Source organism: Mustela nigripes, chromosome 6, assembly GCF_022355385.1.
Source record: "Mustela nigripes isolate SB6536 chromosome 6, MUSNIG.SB6536, whole genome shotgun sequence".
Lineage (NCBI taxonomy): Eukaryota > Metazoa > Chordata > Mammalia > Carnivora > Mustelidae > Mustela > Mustela nigripes.
In genome coordinates, this window is record NC_081562.1 from 54,917,953 (window position 1) to 54,934,196 (window position 16,244).

General features: G+C 47.5%; 1 protein-coding gene across 4 annotated transcripts in view; it reads left to right on the forward strand.

Moving 5' to 3' along the window:
* The first annotated feature begins 122 nt into the window (after positions 1 to 122).
* The window catches only part of ETV6 (ETS variant transcription factor 6), a 232,327-nt gene continuing 216,205 nt past the window's right edge, over positions 123 to 16,244 (forward strand). For all 4 annotated transcript variants that reach the window (XM_059402612.1, XM_059402614.1, XM_059402613.1 and 1 more), the window contains exon 1: positions 123 to 351. In XM_059402612.1, the coding sequence (XP_059258595.1) occupies positions 319 to 351 (33 nt within the window). In that variant the 5' untranslated portion in view covers positions 123 to 318. The remainder of the gene's footprint in view (positions 352 to 16,244) is intronic.

Here is a 16,244-nt window from a genome sequence, read left to right on the forward strand (position 1 = left end):
CCGGCCGCGGGTGGGAGGAGAGAGCGGGAGGCCGGCCGGGCTGCGCCCCGGGTCGCCGCGCCGCGCCGCGACCTGCAGACCCCGCCGCCGCGCTCCGGGCCCGGCTCCCACGCCCCCGCCGCCCCGCGCACCCAACTCCGCCGGCCGCCCCGCCCCGCCCCGCGCGCTCGCAGACCCCCGGGGCGGCTGCCGGGAGAGATGCTGCAAGAAACTTCTTAAATGACCGCGTCCGGCTGGCCGTGGAGCGCTTCTGGGTTGGGGAGAGGAAAGGAAAGTGGAAAAAAACTGAGAACTTCCTGATCTCTCTCGCTGTGAGACATGTCTGAGACTCCTGCTCAGTGTAGCATTAAGGTAAAGATCTTCTCCCCCTCCCTCTCTGTGCTCGAAAACCTTGAGCTGCACCGGCCGGGGCACTCGGGCTGGGCTCCTCCGAGGGGGCTGTGGCAGTTGCTCCGGTCGCGGGGAATTATTTGGGGGGCGCCGGGGAAGGAGATGCAGCTCGCGACGGCGGCTGTACCCTTTGGTGTAACCTTGCTGCTCCCCACGCCGAGCCCCCTCTCGGCTCCTTGCCCCCCTCCCCATCCCCTTTCTTTTTGACAATTAAGTGCCCGTCACAATTGGCCAGGAGGAACCCGAGTGGTCTTTGGAACTGTAAAACACCCCCGTAATTAGTGCGCTTTTTGTAAAAAAAAAAAAAAAAAAAGAAGAGAAAAGAAAGAAAGAAAGAAAAAAAAAAAACCCTGCTCCTGCTCCTACTCCCGACATGTGACTGAAATGTAACTTTTGTTCCCGAGGGGTGGTCTCCTTAAGAAAAAAAAAAAAAAGTTCTTCAACCCCCGTTGGGGATGCAATCCCCCCCACCCCAAGGACTGCCTGGGTCAGATCAGACTGGATTTTTTCCCCTCTTCTGATTGTACTTGCAACCACTGTCGGAGAGACAGTCCTGGTGTCAGCTTTTACTGGGCATTTGCACAATGAATTTCTCTCTTTCTTTTTTAAACCGAGGTAAATAAGTTGTCGAATGGTTATTTTACTCCCATGCATGTGAAAGTTGAATAATCCCAAAGTAGAAAACTCCTGTGATGCAGAGAGGGACAGAGAGAATTATCTAAGTGACCAGACAAAATGACCTTCCCTGTTTGACAGTGCAGAGGATATCGAAGAGTAGAAACCTCCCGGCTTTCTGGCGGTGTTTTGCAGTATTGTAAATGCAGGATGGTGGATGTTTGCAAACACTGTACTTGGCTTCCAAGTAGTCGTGTGTATATGTCTATATGTATGTGTCTATAGAGCTGGTGGTGCTGTGGTTTGTTGTTTCTAAAAAGTTGTAAAGTTTGCCACCGTGAGGAGGCAGGGTGATTTGTCTATTTCTCCCAATTATTTTTCCCATGGCTGCATTTATTGTGCACTTTGTTCATTTCACTGTTCCATCAGTCCCCAGGTGGAAAAGCGTTCTGCTTCTGTGAGAGGCTGAAGCTACTGAAGTTTGTTTGTTTTCTGCTTGGCCCATTTAATATGGGCTCATTGCATGGACGCTGCAGAAACAATGAACAAATAACCTATTTTCCTCATCTCAGGGGAATTAGAGGAACCTTTTCTGTTTCAACACTGCTTTTCCAATAGGATCTGTTGAAGGGAAACAGTATTTCATTAGATTTGCTTACTAGTTTTCATAATTAGTCTCAGGTTTTGGTGTTTCTCATCAGGTGAGATTTTTGTGGATTTTCGCGTAAAGATAGTGTGAACTAAAAAAGTGAGTTGGGTTTCTTTGTTTTTGCCTCACAAAAATGCCCAGTGGCACTTTGGGGCTTCAGTGTTTGTAGATACCCGGGAGGCAGCAGAATGTCTCTGGCTGTGGTGGGGGGAAGGGGGAGGGTCACTTAAAGGTAACTTAAAGGTAGTTGGATACTTCAAAACTAGTTTCTGTTGCTGTATAAATTAGATTCTACAATGAGCACGGTATGGATAATCTAATTTGATACTTCATAACACAAACGGAGGTAACTAAATAATAGGGTATTAAATCAGTAAATTGTATTTAGTTTGATAGCAATAAATTCCACATCAGTAAGATGTGGACCAACTACGGGGCCGTAATTTTTGGATGAAAACAAACAAAAAGCAATTCTCTCTGTGACTTTTCTTGATACCTCTCTTAAAGAGAAGGTATGTCCCCACTGTTCTGATGGGCTTATTTCTTGTTTGCTGCAGGCAGAAGTGCTACTAAGTGGCTCATTTCATCCTACTCTAGTGGGAAGAGTTCAGCAGCCCCTTTTCTTACACAGACGTATGAAATCACTCTCCAAACCCAGACAGAACACTGTCCTAAATGTGACATAAAAATTGCAGCCACAGTTTGCTTATCATTTTTTGCCTTATTGCTTATCCTTTCAGTTTTTTTTTTTTTTTTTTTTAGGTGCCTCTTTTCATGACTGTGTATTTCTATGTAATTAAAATAGATTGAATACTCTTCACGAGTAACGAAAGTATCACTTTTATTTGAATGGCTCTTCACGGAGCCAGTATGTGACGGTCGGCTTAGATTGTGTGTATGTTCAGGGGCACACACGTGAAGTGTGTTTTTTCCAAAGAGTTTGTTGAATTCACGGTGTTCCGATAATAAGTGCTGCAGATCAAGGACTTGGGATTATTCCGGGTCATCTGAAAATGTTCTGGTGATGTGTGCCGTGTTTCATTTAGTCCTTGAATGTGGTACAGTGACTGCATAATAAAAAATGTTTGCTGGTAACCCACAAGCAAGAACGGGGATGGCTTCTAGAGTCCAGTAAACAATAACTTTTCTGTGGAGCAGAGAAGGAATGTCAGAAGCTTTCAAGGATGAGCTGACGAGTCTGATGTATCGAAGACATGGGATGCGGAAGGCTCCCCCTGTGTGGAGAGATTTCCCTCACTCCTCTGCTCCACTCCTGAAACCGTCCTCGCTTGCTCCCATTCCTTACAAGCAGCTGGTGTGATGGAGCACGGAGGAGCCTGACCAGAGGCAGCCACAGAAGGAAGCACTTGGTTGCCTTCTGAGCAGTGTCTGTTCTTCTAGAAAAGCCTAGTGTACAATTTAGGTGCAGCTTCCAAGGTGAAAGTTTTTGAATCAGTCAATTCGTGACGCCTTTGTGTATATCGTTCCCCCGGTGATGGTTGACATCGAATGCCTGATAAGCACTTTTCATATTTCTTTTGCGCTTCGTAGGCATCTTTTCATCACCGAAGAGAAGGGAATATCAGACACACATTGTACACAGAAGACAGGTTGACTAGCCCAAGGTTACCCAAACTGGCAGGGAGCCCCACCGTTTCTGTACTGGGCTGCCCCGTGTGTGTACCGACATCTCTCATCTGAGAGTTTAAATGCCTCCTTTTGCTGACCAGGGAGGTGGCTCAAATGTAAGGACAGGGATAACCGATTGTATAAAAAAAAACTAAATAATTTTTTTCAGAGGACTGAGAGGCTGACTGTGCAGGTCATGGGAGAAAGGAGGAGGCTGTCCTTTCCATTATCGGCCTTCACCTTCAAGTCACCTGTTTGGTTTTAAGTTCAGCCGACTTGCTGTGGAAAGTGGTGATGGCCCAGCCAACACAGTCCTTTGCTTCTTGGCGTGGTGCTTTAGTAAGGGTTGTCCAGGTTACCAGACCTGGTGGCCTACCTGTCCCTTCCCCCTTTCCCTGCCCTCCCTGTGCCTTTATTCTCCAGGATAGTTGGCTTTCTCAGCAGAAAGAAATCTCTTTTTATTTTGCTACTAACTGGGACACTCCAGGTCTTCCCTACTGGACTCTGAGCTCCTTGGGTTTAGCGATGGTTATCTGTGTGTCCCAGTACCTAGCCTGGCAGCTGGCACAGAACTGTTTCTCAGTAATGTTTGCTGATTTGAAGCAAGGCATGGGAGGAGGTCAGCGCCCTTTCCTCTGTCTGTCCCTGTGTACCAGGAGGTGACTTAACACTTTTCATCTGTTAGCTTCTGTGAAGTCTTTAATAGGGCCATGCTGCTGTCTCAGGGAGGCCTAGAGCACTCTCTGGATGTTTGTCCAAAAATGGTTATAAGTTGGTATGATGATACTATTTTTATTATTTTGATAAAATTTTTTTAAAAAAGCTTGTGTATCAAAACAGATAAGGCAATTGAGTAAAAGATGACAAAGGGCCTTAAGAATCACTTGGGAAGACTCAGATTAGCGGGCTTTCTGGTTTTCCCCAGTTTCTTGGACAACTGAACTGGGGAACTTATTTAGGCTCTCAGAACAGAGACCTCAGAGATCACCTGGGCCAGCTTGTATTTTTATAGAGAGAAGCTCCAGAGAAGGGAATGGCTTGCTTCAGCTAATTGGCGACCCAGCCAGCTTTAGAGCAACACAAGCCTCGTTCTCAGCCCCCTGCACTGCCTTTCCTGGGTCCATGGTGCATCCCTATAAAAGGCCAAGGAAATTCGATACAATAGACTGCACTCTCTCTGGCACTTCCTAGCTTGGTCCATTTTAATCCCAAGCCAGCTGGTATGAGGGCACGGAGGTATGTGCCAAGGAAGATGTGTGTGGGGGGAGCACTGGGCCCAGTGGGTATATTGTTGGATGTGAGAAGAGGAAGTAGTAGGAGTAGGGGATCAGGGAAGAAGGGCTTGACGGACTTGGATTTGTACCACTCTTTGCAACAATAGTCTTTTTTATTGTAAAAAACACACAACATGAAATTTACTATCTTAACCGTTGCGAAGCATGCAGTCCTGTGGTGATAAGTATATTCACACTGTTGTGCAACAGATCTCTAGAACTTTTTCATCCTGCAGCTCGGAAACTCTGTACCCACTGCACACTAATTTCCCTTCTCCCCTCCTGCCGGCCTCGGTCGCCTCCGCTCTATTTTCTGTTTCTACGGTTTTGACCACTTAGGATACTTTATGTAAGTGGAATCCTATAGTCTTGTTCCTTTGGTAATTGTAACATCCGGGAGGTTCCCCTGCATCGTGGAATGGGATAGGATTTCTGTCTTGCTTTAAGGCTGCATACTATTCTGTTTTACATGTATGCCACATTTTTTTTTTTTTTAATCCATTCATCTGTTGGAGATTTCATTGCTTCCATCTCATGGCTGTTGGGAATAAAGCTGTGGTGGGCGTAGATGTGCCATGATCTTTTCAAGATCCTGCTGTGAGCCCTTTGGAGGTACGGCCAAAGACAGGGTGGGCGGGATGCAGCAACTCTTTTTTTATAGCCTGTGAGCAGTCTGGTACCTCTGCTTTGAACCGAGGGTACTGAGCCTGTTATCGGGGTCCTTTTCCGAGGAAATCTTGAGTGGGCCGTAGGCTCTTTTCTCCAGGGGCGGCCAAACGTATACCCTAATTTGTGTGTAGTAAGCTTCCTGTCCCAAACAGCTAAAAACGTGACAGCTGCTCCTAGAGAAGTAGCGGACTTCCTTCACATGGGTCAGCGGAGGGAAGAAGGAGCCCAAGTGTGGGTACCAGAGGAAGACAGAGCTGAAAGAAAGTCTGTGCATCTCCGTTAAGCTGTGTTTACTTTACTTTACTGGGGAAGGTAAAGGGCGAGGAGGCACAGGGTTGTTGGGAGTAACTGGGGGGAAGAGCAGTTTCGTTTTATTACCCATTTTTAAAAAGTTGCCCTTTGGTGTGGTTCTCCCAGCTGAGTGGCTCAGTGTTAAATGAAGCCCCCTAGGGTTCGAGGTATACAAACGGCATATTTTTCCCTGTGAATGCTACTTTAGAGAAAAGACTGGAGTTTGTTTTCAGGCAGAGTCCGGCACTGCTGTATTTGTTGTTAGACGTGTGTAAGACACCAATCTCTGTGTGTATTTGTTGAATAGAATGAGTGTGAGTGTACTCAGGGTTCCCACGCCAGGAGAGGCCCCACTTAAAGACCGTTCCCTGCCAAACCTAGTATTTGGGGCCGAGAAAGACTAGACAGGGCGAGAAGTTAGAATTATAGCCTATTAAACAACCAACACATTTTGATTTATTTCTGAACATACAGGAACCAGACTGATGAAGTGTGGCTTGCCGGGCTGTCTCAGGATGAGCCCCAATGAAGAGGCAGAAATGACTTGTGTCCCACATCATCTGCTGGTTAGAAATGAGTGCTACCGCTTGCCCGAAACTGTTCCCTCAGTGTCAAAATATTACTACGAATGTATTATTTGCTCTGTTAATTTGCTTGATAAACCTTTCTTCTCAGATAGTGAAAATGTACAGTTCAGTGTGGTCTTTCTCTAAATGATCTGGAATTTTCAGACTGTGGGGAAACGGTGGGAGGGGCTGAATAAGGAAGGCTTTAGCCCAAGTTCGTGACGTGAGGACTCCCAGAGGAGCAGAGCTGCCTCTCAGTCCTGTGGACTATGTTTATGGAAAACTGTAACACTTGCATTTTGGAGCTTTCCTGATTCTGGGTAACTAAAGGGGTTCGCCAGTTGTTCTAGTGGTCATTGCTCCTACGTTTTCTCCCCTTCTTCTGCTTCCTCCTCCTCTCCCACCTTCTCTATCACCACCACCACCACCACCACCACCGTCACATGTGGAATACGACTGGCTGCTGGTGTGTGTGTGTGGTGTTCGATCTACGTTATCTTCCTTACTCTTCACAATTTTCTCAGAGATGCTCTTTTTCTCCCTATTTTACAAATGAGGATCCTGAAGTCCAGAGTGTTTGAGTGACATTGGCCTAAGATCTCAGATGCCATACGTGGCCAAGCTAAGGCCCTACCATTCCAGAGCGTTCTCCATGACAGTGTTCTTGGGTACGGCCATCTTTGTGAAGAAAATTAGGAAAATGATGTGACATGAGATGGTGGAGCCTCCCATGAGCCAGGGTGAGAGGCACAAATAGGGCAGCAAAAATGTTTCCTTCCTGTTCTGGGTCTCCCTGAAGGTGGATTGTTCCTTGCTCTTCCTCTCACGGAGCCAGATGGCCACACCACACAACCCAGTGTCCAGATCTTCCATTTTTCTTCCAATCTCTGGTATTCTCTAGTGATCTTCTATCTTTTGATAGGTCTCATTGAAAAGGCCCTCCATGTTCTCAGAAACCTTTCCTTTCCCTCTCTGCCTTTTTCTTCTTTCCCTGGCACCTAATTATGCCTTCATTCCATGGGTGACAGGTTGCACTGTGTCCTCTCATCCTGCCCAGTCTCAGCCTCTGGGTTAGTCACCTCTGTCTGCATCACTCCCTGCTCAGTCTCTTTTTTTCTCCACAGCTTCCTCCCCCCCGCCCCGAAACTTCTTACACAAACCATCAACATCAGGTTTTTCTTTCTTTCTTTTTTTTTTTTTCAAAGATTTTATTTATTTATCCGACAGAGAGAGAGATCACAAGTAGGCAGAGAGGCAGGCAGAGAAGGGGTGGAAGCAGGCTCCCTGCTGAGCAGAGAGCCCAACGACGCGGGGCTCGATCCCAGGACCCTGAGATCATGCCCTGAGCTGAAGGCAGAGGCTTAACCCACTGAGCTACCCAGGTGCCCCAACATCAAGTTTTTCTCAAGCCATCTCTCATGTACATCTCAATCCTGTATGATTTCTAGGAATCAGAGATGTTTTCAGGTATTCCCTGATTGTCCCACACCACCAGAGGAAGAATCTTTTCTTTCCCCTCTTTCCTGGTAGCCTGACCACAGTGGCCTTGTTCTATCTTACTTGAACGAAGACAGAATTCTGAGTTCATGAAATCTGGCTTCTGAACAACTTTAATGAAGCCTTTCTTCAGAGCAGGTATGGAGAAGAAAGCAGAGAGGGAGATGTGAGGAGGTAATAAGAGGGAATCTGAGAGAGCACAACCCAAATTTCTCATGAAACAGACGAGGAGACAGGGTCCTTTGGCGTTTAAATAGCATGCCCGAGATCACATTGTTTGTGATAGCCAAGCCAGAGTCAGAATCCGGTATTCTGCCCTAGGAACCTGTCCCTCTAACACTGTGGTGGGTGTGGGCGAGATGGGGAGAGTGGTAAAAAGCAGACAGGATTTCGCAGCACGTGGCTTCTTCGCAAGGACTCCTATAGAGTTAAACCCATTTGTATGGCACCACACAATGACTGATGCTATTAATGATCATAATTATGACTTCCAAGTTAAAGACAAGCTTTAAGTTATGAGATTTAGGAAGTGAGAAAATGTAATGCATTTTGGAAAGCTCTCCAACAAAAATGTTTGGCATAAAAATAATGTGAAGTTTTAAGAGGCTACGCTTCAGTTATCTGGATGAATGACTTATGAAAAATATGTTACTCCCCAGTGAAGACAGGAAGGAGCTATCCAATAAATCTGTACGCTCACCAGACCTGTGTACTCCTTGGGGGTATTTTCCCTTTGTGTGTGGGAGTCAGACATACGGAAAACGATCTCATTTCCTGAATGACCTGAGAAGAACGCATCGCCCTGCTGTCCCGAGCAGGGTGGGTGAGTGCATTCAGTGATGTCAGCGTCGCTACAACGCAGTTCCAATCCCCTTTGCTTGGCATTTTACTCTGTCTGATGTTCTTTGGTTCTTATCTGTCAAGGCGATTTCCCTCAAGATGATTGTAAGTTCTGGGAAGAGGGGACCAGTCATTGCCATACTGTGGAGCCCTTTTGGGGGAAGAACACAGACACTGGAGTGGACAGGCCTGAGTGTGGGTCCTGGTTCTTGAACTTGAATTTATCAATCTTCATCTACAACCTGGTAACTCATCTAAAGTGATAATAAAAATACCTCTCTTTCATAACACGGTGACTTTCTTTGTTAAAAAAAAAAACAAAAAAACAGCTAACTCTTCTTCCCCTTTATGTATCCTCCCTAATAATCTAGATCTAGAGGGAGCTAGAGGTTTGCTGGTCCCGGGCCTATATGACCCAGTTGGTATGGTGACCAGAGATGTGGATGGTTTGCCTCAACTCCCGTGGCTGGTCAGTAGCTCCTCCTGAAACTGGGCTCCCTAAGTGGGCTGGTCAACTCCCAGCTTGCTTCAGCTCCCGTGGCTGGTCGGTAGCGCCTCCTGAAATCTGGGCTCCCTAAGTGGGCTGACTCCCAGCAAACGTGCTTGCTGCTCTCCCACCGGGTATCTCGCAGGGCTGGGGTCGCTCAGTGGTGTTGAGCACAACTCTCGGTTTCACTTGAACTGAATGCCAGCCTCAGCAATAGAAGTGATGAGCCAGCTGCAGTGACAGGGTAATAACGAGGCCTTTTGCATCTCACAGTGACGTTTTGAAGGAATAGCTGGGACAGTTCTATTAAGTTTCAAAGGTAAAAGAAAAGGGGAAAAAAAACCCCAAAACAAACCTAAGCCTGGAAGTACTGTCCAGTGACTCTAACTAGCATTATTACTCAGCCCTCAAGTATTCAGACCTATTCAGGGATCCGCTCGTTCACACAGTTGCTTATTATTTGCGACCGGGGCGCGACTCGAGCGAGGGCATCGTTTCTTAAGTCTGCTTTTGTTGAACAGGCATTTCCACGTCTGTCTGACCACAGAGCAGACACTGTTTGCTGTTGGGGGGCGGGGGGCGGACTTTCCAGTTTCAAGAGCGGGAGTCGATTGCTCTCGGTGGAAGTTTATACAGAATGGTTGGAGAAAGCCAAATATGTGACTTTGGGGGCATGAGGGAACCTTTGTTTTTAGATATTGAGGGACTGAAGTGTCCCTTTTCAGTAGCTCTGTTCTCCTAACTGTGGACCTGAATGCATTCCGGAGTTTTCCTTCGTGTATCCATGTTAGATGAGAAGATGACACAGAGGCTGGAAAATGACCCTTTGTGAGGCCAAATGGAGGGAACGTTGGCTGCCTCTTCTGCTAACCCCATGGCACTTTGGGTCTATTAGAGAAAGAACAGAGGTGTGGGGAGAAGCCGTTCCTCTGCCCTCCTTCTTGGAAAGCACACGTGAAAGTTTGTGATTTTCTACGCAGCTGCTGTGTCCCCTCCCCCGTGGCTTGCAAGGGGCCACATAACCGTATCTTTCTGAAGACTTATCTCCGTAACAAGCAGTAACCCCTCCCCACTCACATCCCCTCTATGTGAGGAAATAGTAACCAAAGATGAGATGCTGACTCTAAACTATTTCCTGGAAGAATTGAGCTGCAGGTAGAAATCAGCCTGATCATTAAAAAAATAAAAACAAATTAAAAAATCCAGCCCCACAGAACAGTCTGTTTGTCTCTGAGGTTCCCCGTTTCCCTAACAGTTCCCCTGTTCCCTAGTGAAAGTGTGGGTCTGGGTGTGGCGCTGGTGGCAGGGCTGGGTAACTGGGAGACTGGGAGGTGGGAAAGCAAGGGGAGGGCTCCACTCTGCCGGTCTGGCTGCGGGTGTGGCTCGAGCAGCTCTGGGCTCCCTGATGAAGAATCCAGGTCAGGAGACAGTTTCGAGCTTGTATGGTCCAGAGACTACTAATTCACACTCAGATCAACACATCTGCACTGGGGTGGGCAAGGGGAACTAGAACAGAGGCTTGACAGAAAGGGGAGCAGGAGTTTGCTAAGCTTTCTTCTGGACTGTTCTGAAGGGCTCAGCCAACGGAAGGAGACTTTTCTCCACCTTAGTTCCTTCATTATTCATTGTTGCTTCTAGATTGGTTGCCTTTCCCACACTGCCCTGGACCCTCGAATCAGAGTCCTACGGGAGGAGACCGCATAACCTTCTGACTCACTGTAAGGTCCGACTACGACTTTGCATGGACAGATGTGTGATCCTGGACGGGGCCACTGGAGGGACAGAAAGGAGTTCTCTTTTCCCTGGGCCTGTTGTGCACTTGTGCCCCGCTTCCTGCCACAGAGTAGGCCCACCTGGTTTTGGGACATGAGAATCTGAGGGTTTGGATCCCTGGTGCATTTTTGCAGTTGCTGTGTCCTTTTGACCTGAGATCTGGGAGATTTTAAAAATCCATGTCATGAGGTCACTGGACAGGAGCTTTGCACAGCCGAGACCTATGGGTCTCCTCACTCCCGGGTCCTGACAGTCATGGCCAGCAATGGGGGTGGGGATAGCAGGTCTTACTTGGTGCTTTTTGAGGTGGTCTGTGCTTGAAGTGAGGTGAACTGGGTGAGAGAGCTTCGTTTGGGACTGAAATAGGAGTAATGGAGAGCTTTGGTCTGGGAGTGTCCTCTTCCCTGTGACTGGGAGGAGTGAGTGACCCCAGGTGGCTGACTGCATCCCAGATCCCCTGGAAGGTGGCCAGCTCCTTATTTGACTTTGTGCCATTTAGCCCTTCCGTTTAGTCTGCTGACTTGAATACTTTAGGATGGGATGTAAGGAGGAACCATATGAATTGGAAAGGTAAGCGTCTTTACCCCCAGAAAGCTAGGGAAACAGAGATTGGCTTTCTGAATTTTGCATTACACCTTTTTTGTGTCTCTGCAGCTCTGTGCTTTTGGCTGTGGGTTAGGAATTGAAGGTCCACTTCTCTGCAGGCAGAAGTCACCTGTAGGTCAGAGGCAGCTTTTTTTTTTTTTTTTTTTTAATATTTATTTGTTTTGGCAGGGGAGCAGAGAGAGAGGGAGAAGCAGACTCCCCGCTGAGAAAGAAGTCTGATGTGGGGCTCGATTCCAGGACCCCGAGATCATGACCTGAGCTGAAATCAAGAGTTAGGTGCTTCAGTGACTGACATAGTGGAATCCAGGGGGGCTGTTGAAACAGGAAGGCCAGAGTGGTGACCCTGTAATCCTTTTCAGTATGCTAGAAGGGAATCTTTAACCTTCACCCACACAGGTAGGGAGATGGGCAAAGGGACCTCAGCATTGGGTTGCATCTTAAGTAGGGCACCTATTAGAATATGTCTTACTTATTCCCACCCTTCCTGGCACTTTGGTTTTTCTGTGCTCATTACCTTAGAGAATGAACCAGGAGGCTCTGGTTCAATGGCAGGATGTTTATTGCTCATCTCTTGGAAGCACAGTGAACTAGGTGGATAGGTCCTCAGAAGGAAAAGACCCTTGAAAATGCATGAAGGCAACAAGGCAGGGAGCCATGCAGATCCCTGAAAGGCCCTGTGGTTCCTGCAGAGAGGAAAGAGATGGGCCCAAGGGCGCAAGTCAGTGTTAACGTTAGCTGGCTCTTCTGAGAATTTGTCTTGTCCAGTACGCTTCGGTAAAATGGCCAAATGGAGCTTCTCTAAACTAGGAGGAAGGCCTGTATGTGCTTTTGTGGTTAGCTCTCGCGTTGAACAGTCTGATTTAAGGGAAGGATGGTTCTGTATACATTTCCATTTCGGTTGTGGTATTTTAAGGTTTACCATGGAGGAGGTGTGGGTGAATGAGAAGATGGTCCTGTTGCCTCTCGAGTCAGTCAGATCTAGGTTACAGGTCAAAGTAAGTTTGCAATACGTCCATTTTCTTATGTGGGTCCATTTTAGGACAGCCTGCAGAGCCTAGGGCACATCTAGTTAATTCTACCTTGGTGGACATGCTTGTGGCCTGCCAGGCTCCATGCCAAGGGGGTTATCAGAAAGAATTCACCTCACAGATCTGCCCCCACATTGGTGTGTGTGATTCTTCTTGGGGTCCTGTACTGGGGTTCTCTTAATCCCTTTGGGACTCCCAAGTGGGGCCCATGCTGACAAGATTATGCTTTTTTGGGGAAGTTTTGGCTGCACACTTCCCCCAAGCAGGGTGAACCAAGTGTCAGTCCAGCTGGCTGCCTTTTGGGCAGTTGGCCATGTTTGGCATGTCTGAGTTTCTGGTATACCAGTTGCCAGAAAGGCGGTCTTTCAGCTGGTCCTAGTGTCCCCAGGGTACAGATGTTAGGCTTTGGAGGAAAATTTGCGATTTTATGTTCACCCTTTATTTTCATTTATGTGCATTTATGGCTGTATAGTTGAAATTTGTTGAAAGAATGCTCCATACACCAAAGCCCTAGAAAGTAGCTTCTTTGGGTGAGGGAGAGGTTCCTACGGAAAGTTGTTGAAGGCCTGCGCTTAGGGACACACCCTGGAGATTAGAATGAGCACGATCTCGGGAGAACAGAGAGAGGGTGGCTGACACTATGCAGTTAGATGCTGTTTTTAGTTCTGGTCAGGACCATACAGTATGGCTTGCGCTTCCTTGGGCATCTTTCTGCTTTTATTCCAAGGGTTTGTTTTTGTGACCCCGTGCATAAGCACGTGTGGGCATGCTCACATGATCGTAAGTCACAGAAAGGATGGGATAATCTGTTTTCTAGCTTATGGAGTGAAAGATTACACAAAACCCAGCCTTGTGGCAAGAAAACCTTACATCTAGATGTAAAATATATCTCCTTGGAGGGTTGGCTTTCTGATAGGCTATAAACGGATTGTTAAACAGCAATGTGAGGGGCTGTTAACAAGCTGTTCCTAGGAGCATCTCCCTGGTCTGGTCTAAAAAGGTAATGTATACGTATTAGAGCTACAAAGCAGTTTCCTTGTGGTGTTTATATGTTGGTAGATTGTGTGTGTGTGTGTGTGTGTGTGTGTGTGTGTGTGTGTACAGTGGTGAATGAAGTGAACAGATAATTTTACGTGTTGTTTATTTCCTCCTATGTTAGCGTCCACATGCTACGGTGAGCTGTGTTCTGATTTGTCTTTGACACTGGCTGAAATGAAGAGGTGTTTGGTCAGGCAAACTTCTAAAAGCTTCAGTGTGTTTATGAAAAGATCCTACGTATGTTCATAGCTGCTTTACACCTTGAGAACCCTTCGATGGGTGGGTGCGTCACCTCCCAGGAAGGGAAGTAGCTTTTGGGTCTCCAAGTTCAGCAAAGGCAGGGCTCCTATTAGGTATCTGATCTTACTTGAACTTCTTTTCCTATTCAGGTGTTAAAGCTGAACACTGGTCCGTGCCAGTTTCTGCTGCTCTTGGATTTTCATGAGAACCCTTTCTTGTTACTAGCATGCCATGCTTCTGCTGTGTTCACAGCTGCTGTGTTAAACAGGTGTCTCTTATAATCCTCTGACTGGATCAGTTTGTGAGCCTGGCAAAGCCTTATTATTATTGTTTTTATTTATTTATCTATGTCCTACATAGGTCAGAAACTGTCAGGAGCAGTTGATGAGCAGGATTAATGTGAGAGAAGATGGTAGTTTCTCTTAGTAGAGGTTTCTGTGAAAGAATCCATCCAAGATTTTGTACCATAAAGACCGAACTAACTAGAACTGTTCAGGATACGGATCACAGGGGACAACAGCCAAAAGAGAAATAGAGAATGAGTAGTTTTGCCAAGTCACCTCTCTGTCATTCATCAGAGGCCATCTTAAAGCCAGTGCTGCCACAAACGCCACCCAGGACTAAGGGGCGTGAGTGAGGGCCCTTCTGTGGTCCGGGGCCCATGGACTGATTCATCCACTGTTGCTTCTCAAGGTTGCTGGATCCCAGGCTTCCGGAATGCAGATGTTCTATTTCCTGCGGGCTTCAAGGCAAGCTGGTGTCCCACTGCACACCTCGTCCCTCTCATGCTGTTCCTTCTCCGTCCTCACTGGCACTGTCTTCCCTCTGGCCCCAGACTTCTCACTTGTCTGCCATCTCAGCTTCCTACTGCCACTCCCTGTACTTTTCAGTCCAACCCAGAATGATTCTTTGCGGGTCAAAATTTAATCATATCAGCCCCTTTTTAACCCTGCAGTTTAGGATGGAGCCCAGGCCTTCATCATGGAAGGCCCAGGGCAGTCTACCTTTCTAGAATCATTCTCCAACCTCCCCTTCCATGTTATCTCCCAACAGAGACCTGTTCTTCTCCCAAAACACATAATGCACCTAATCTCTCGAATCTTCTCCTCATTCCTTTTCTGCCTAGTAGCCAGTGTGTCATCTGAAGCCCATTTCTGAAGCCTTCTCTGTTGTTGACAGGCACCACGTCCTACAAGCCATTGAACATGCTGGATGTTGGCTGTGATCCTGTTGGTGTTTGCTTGTCATCCTCTAACTACAGTGAAAGCCCATGAGGGGAGCAGGAGTCTGATGGATTCTTTTTTTTTTTTTTAGTATCTCTGAGTGTCTGGCTAAGTGCTTGGCCTGCGGAAGGTCTGTTGTATGTTAGCTGAACAGATTTTTAAAAATTAGCAGGTATTTACTAAGCTTCTGTTATGGGCTCAGTGGACACTAGGATCTGTGACATATATGTAAGTGTGAGATGAACACCTTGCCTGGTCGAAATCCTGAGCAAATAGCTCTTGAAGGTAGAGGAAGAAAGGACGAGACCTCACCTTGGATAGGACCGCATGGCTGGGCTAACCACAGTGCTACTCCCCATACCTAAGGTGCTCCCGAGAGATGCATGCACTGGGCAGACACACATGCAGGACCCACTCACTCTTTCCCTCTTGCCTGCCCACCTTCCAGAAAGAACACAGAGAGCTGGAGAAGAGGCTGGAGAACCTGTAGCTCTGATGCGAAGGGAGACGCATGGATAGCCCCAGACAAGTAAACTTGCTCACCCATGTGCCCTTTTTCTTTGCTTGCTCAGGGTGCTCCTGGGCCCAGGAGAGAGGTGATAGCCATGCGTTGCAGCCACGTGCAGTCTTGACATTGTTGGCTGTGGCTCTCTGGGAACCAGGGGCTGATCACTGCTGCATGGGGCTGCCCATTGGCCCCTCACTTCATTCCTCTGCTAGCTGGTTGGCAGAGATAGCCAGAAAGCACAGCCCGGCTTCGTGAGCCTTCTATGAAGTCTGTGACTGCCTTGCCAAGGACAGAAGGAATCTGACCCTCTACTTGGGTCAGCTCTTTTAAGCCTTCTCCTCCTGATCCCGTGTTCTCTTCTCAACTTATCTGAGAAGCTCATCTTCTTGGAGCTCTTAGTTTACTCCTAACATGTTGCCTGGGGGACTTAAACCGGAGAGAACAACTGAGTGTACCGTGGGACTAGAAAAACAACTCGGAGCTATTTCTTACGGAGGGTGGGATAGCCTCACCATTTCTGTTGACAGTGGAGAACTCTGTGCTCCTTACTCGAAAAGGAAGCTCTTAGGAGATCAGTGTTAGGGTTATGAACAATCTGGTACTCTGGTACGTGTGAAACGGACCAACCGGGAGAAGTCAGGTATTTTCAGATACAAACAGACACACCTAGACCTTCCCCACAAGCCCAGATGGCTCATTTCCTCTTTCTTCCTGTTGCCATTAACATGCAGCTGGGATTGGGGGCATCAGGATATGTGAAAAGTCTCCACATTCTGAACCCACCCAGAGCCAAGCTAGGGTTCTTTCACGGCTCCCCAAACTGACACCTGCCTGGTTTTCCTGGCTGCCTGCCAGGGGCTCTCTCCTCTGGATCCACACTGCAGCTGCCGGCCAGCCCTCCTGGCCTTGATCTCATCTCGG